General features: G+C 49.0%; 1 protein-coding gene across 1 annotated transcript in view; it reads right to left on the bottom strand.

Annotated features, from left to right (window-relative positions):
* The window catches only part of CRACD (capping protein inhibiting regulator of actin dynamics), a 140,811-nt gene that overhangs the window by 23,228 nt on the left and 112,892 nt on the right, over positions 1–4,691 (bottom strand). Inside the window, 1 exon segment of the mRNA XM_027767955.1 lies at positions 1–174. This exon segment is cut by the window's left edge and continues 7 nt beyond it. Within this exon segment, the coding sequence (XP_027623756.1) occupies positions 1–174 (174 nt within the window).

Here is a 4,691-nt window from a genome sequence, read left to right as displayed (position 1 = left end):
CCGCCTGTGCTTCCTGGACACCCTCTGGTTTTTCGGCCTAACGGACAGCTTGTGCTTGGCGGCGCTGTTGTCTAGGCGAGCAATGACCAGGGGGACGGCATCCAGGTTGACACTTTCGATGGTGCCGGCAGAAGACAAGTGCCTTTTTGGCCGAGACGGTTTAACTGGAGCGACCTACGGAATTAAAACATGTCAGTCCGGATCAGAAGACAGCCTGAGGGCATTCCAGAATGGTGGCACTCCGCTGCAGCTGCACCGTGCTGGCCTGACCCAGGGAGTGGGCCAGGGGACTCAGGACAGTGGGGTGACTGCAAACAGGACCCAGACAGTTGTCCTGCAAACGACGATTTGTACTCACTTAAAAGGTCCTGCAACCTTTCAGGGGCTTATCTCCCTCCCGAGTAATATGGGGTTAGAGTAAATCAGGGGGGCCCATCCTGCCCATGGCCCATGTTGGTAAATAGTTGTTTTTTTTTTTGTTTTGTTTTGTTTTTAAGATTTTTGCCATAGGGCATGTGTGCTCACTGGAAAGAGAGACACAGAGAAAGAGACACAGAGAGGGAAAGTATGAAATCATCCCCCAGAAGGGATGGCCATGCCACAGTCCCTTCTCTCCGTTCTCTTGGGATTAGAAGCATGCACACACATGCACCCGGAGGGTCTTTCAAGTCACCAGTCTGGGACTTGAACCATGGAGTCAGCCATGTGGAATCCAGACACCTTAAACACCACACCACCTGCTAGCCCTGGTAAATAGGGCTTTATTGGCAACAGCCTCATGCATCACCTTTGGCTCTTACACCACAAAGGAAGAGGGGAGTCATGCCATCGCAGCCTCAAGGTCACACATCCCAGAGGAACTGGGAGGCTGCTGGCCCTGCCCTCGACCTAGCCCATGCTAAGAACGCCACTTCTTAGACACTCCCAGCTCCTACTCAAGACTTCCACCCCCGAATGTGTCTTTTTCTTCTTTGTATCAGCCCTCTTTACACCCAAGGAGCAAATCTCACTTGGGAAGTGCTTAGTAAGATTTGCTGAAGGAATGAAGGAACAATAAGGAAGGACATGACTTTTATTTTATTTTATTTTATTTTATTTTGAGAGAGAGGTTTTTCTCACCAGAGAGAGAGAGGCAGAGACAGAAAGCAAGAATCACCCCGCAGAGGCCTGGCCACGCTGCAACCTCTTCTCCAGTCTCCTCTCAGGATTTTGGACACAGGCACATACACACACATGCACACATGCCTGGCGTGAGCTTTAAGCCACCGAGTGTGGGACTCAAACCGTGGTCGACTACACGGGAATCCAGCAACATAACTACGCTATCTGCTGGTCCCAAGACATGACATTTCTAATCAGCAAAAATGTGTTCGCATGATCTCCAAAGACAGAGTACTGAATACGCCAGGAATCTAAAAAAAGGGCCCCAGGAAAAAAAATGAGGCCACATGTGTGCGCATGCGCGCGCGCGTGCACACGCATACACACACACACACACACACACACACACACACGGGCAAGCACGATTGTGAAACAGCCTGCAGTTCCAGAATCCAGATGTGTTCACTAAAAAATGCAGCCTCAGGTGAACTGTAGATTTAGAAGAGTCAGGGAGACCAAGGCACAGCCGACCCGAGACCGCACTAATCAGATGGTGGGAGACCATGCTGGTAACGATGGAATTTATTGGCCATGAGGGAGGGAAGGGCTCCTGGCCATGCAAGCCTGCTGGTGGCAGGGGGTGCACACCCCCACCTGTCCATGCCAGCACTCTGCAGACGCAGGCCAGCATCAGTGGGGGCCAGGGTTCATCTGTCTGACTGGGCTGGTGTTGTAAGTGAAGTCAGTAAGGCTGAGGACTTGCTTTGGGCAGTTGCCTTCCCTATTTATGTACACAAGGCAAAAAACCATGCTACATCTGGGGCCAGTGGGTGGCATGGTGGTTAGGGCATTGGACTCCCACATGGCCGACTGCAGTTTGAGTCCCGGATCTGGTGGCTTGCTTTCTCACTTTCCCTCTTTCTGTGTCTCTCTTTGGTGAACACACAAGTCCTATACCAAACTTAAAAGTAATACTAATAATGGGGAACCAGCAGTTAGCGTAATGGCTATGTCGCTGGACTCCCACGTAGTCAACTGCAGTTCGTGTCCCGGACCCGGTGGCTTAAAACTCACGCCGGGCGCGTGTGCGTGCATGCCCAAGATCCCGAGAGGAGAATGGAGGAGAAAGGATTGCGGTGTGACCATCCCCCCTGGGGGGTGATTTCTCGCTTTCTGTCTCTCTCTGTCTGTCTCTGTCTGTCTGGCGAGCGCACACGCCCTATAGCGAAAATCTCTCCAAAAAGAAAAAGTAATACTAGTAATGAATAAAACAACTAATTAAGAAAAGATCATGGTATATCCATGAACAAACAAGTACACTCCATACATATTAATTTATGACAAGCAGCACAGGGAAAGGGAAAAATTATTCCAGCCTTTGGCCTTTGGCTTTCCTGTGTTGATGGTGTCTTTGTTTGTTTGTTTTAAAGAACTATCTTATTGAACTTTATTTTATTTATTTTTTTTATTTTTTAAAATTTTTATTTGACCAGAGAGGGACAGAGTGGGAGCAGGGGGAAGAAAGCAAGCCACCAGGTCCGGGACTTGAACTGCAGCTAGCCATGTGGGAGTCCAGCACCCTTAACCACCATGCCACCTGCCAGCCCCAGTATATGGTTATCTTTATACCAGGTAGCACATTCTGAGCAAGTGCTGAAAAGAAATGAATTAAACATTAATTTTCATTCCCTAACAGATGCATGAGGAAAAAACAGCCAAACGTGACAGACGCAGACACAGATCAGCACAAGAGCTGGAGTTTAGGTGCCACCACTCGATTCTCCTCCCATGAGGCCTTTGCCATCTGAGCAGGGGCACCGTCAAGAGTGGCCTCTGCTCACAGTGCTGCCTGCCAGACCTGGGGAGGACGTCTGTCCCCCGTGCAGTGGCAGGTGTTCATCCGAGCAGGTCTGCTCCCTGGAAGATGTGCCGGGGAGAAGTGTCTCCAGAGTCCCCAGACACCTGCAGGTAAAGCCCCAGGGACGGGGAACGCTAACGAGCGTACGTGTGTGTCAGGACAGAAGTGCTAACGTCCTTGGCTGTGCGTTTTTCTTTTGCAACTCTGAATATAAGGAGATTCTTTCCCTTACCAATTTGGGCACCTTTGGGTAGTCCGAATTACCTTTTTCAATGGATTAACAATGTCTTGGAGTATTGGGTTGTTGGAACAGTCATGGTGCATTTTTGTACAGAAAAACAGAAAAGATACATCATGACTTCAACAACCCAATACGTGGTGCATTTAAGAAACCACCAACTTTTTTTTTTTTTTTTTTTTTTTTTGGGGGTTTTTGAGAGGTTTTTGCTATAAGGCACATGTGCTCACCAGAAAGACAGAGGGAGACAGAGAGACAGAAAGCAAGAAATCACCCTCCAGGGGGAAGGCCACTCCGCAATCCCTTCTCCTCCATTCTCCTCTTGGGATCTTGGGCATGCACGCACACACGCTCGGCATGAATTTAAGCCACTGGGTCCGGGACTCGAACCGCAGTCAACTACATGGGAGTCCAGCGACAGAGCCATTACACCAACTGCTGGTTCCTTTTTATTTTTTTTTTTTTTAGGTTTTTGCCATAGAGCACAAACATTCACGAGAGACAGAGAAACAGAGAGACAGAGAGAGAGAGAAAGTGAGAAATTATCCCCTGGGGGATGGCTATGCCACAATCCCTCCTTCTCCATTCTTCTCTTAGAATCTGGGCATGTATGCAACCACATGTGTCCAGCGTAATTTTTCTTTTTTTTTTTTCTTTAACTTTATTTTTGAACTATAGTTGTTTTTATACATTCAATCACTATAGACCATTTAGCTTGTATAAAAAAATTTATGTGCTGCTGAAGCAAGCACCCAGCATGATTTTTCAAGCTGCCAGGTCTGGGATTCGAACCTGGTTGACCATATGGAAATCCAGTGCCTTAACTATCATGCCACTTCCAGGCCGTGAAAGTACCAACTTTCTTTTTTTGAGAGATTTTTGCTATAGGGCACATGTGCTCACTGTTGAGAAAGAGAGCCAGAGAGCCAGAAAGTATTAAGTCACCCGCCCAAGGGGACAGGGCCATGCCGCCATCCCTTCTCCTCCATTCTCCCCTCGGGATTCTGGCCATGCACACACACACGCACATGCACCCAGCGTGAGTTCCAAGCTTCCGGGCCCATGACTTGAACCACGATCAGCCATGTGGAAGTCCAGCAATGTAACCATTAAGCCATCTGCTGGTCCCCAAACTACCAACTTTTAAGATCCCAAACACAGGCATGCTGGGAGCGTGGCCATGTTTCAGAGCAGGGTTCAGTTCAAGCAGCTGCACTGCCGAGGAGACAGACTCTCCGACGTCTACACTGTTTGTCTGTTGAAGAAACTTCACCTAACGTCAGAAGGCGAAACTGATGAGTGGGGGACAGTCAGCAGAGCACACACATTGAAAAGAAAGGACAGAGTGACATTAAAGTAAGGAAGTTAAGGGGCTGGCAAGTGGCGTGGTGGTTAAGGGCGCTGGACTCCCATGTGGCTGACTGGAGGCTTGCCTTCCCTCTTCTGTCTCTTTCTCTTTCTCCCCTCCCCTCCCTTACCACCCCGCTCTGGTCA

Source organism: Tupaia chinensis, unplaced genomic scaffold (genome assembly GCF_000334495.1).
Source record: "Tupaia chinensis unplaced genomic scaffold, TupChi_1.0 Scaffold144982_1, whole genome shotgun sequence".
Taxonomy (NCBI): Eukaryota; Metazoa; Chordata; class Mammalia; order Scandentia; family Tupaiidae; genus Tupaia; species Tupaia belangeri.
This window is presented reverse-complemented; position numbering and strand designations above follow the sequence as displayed.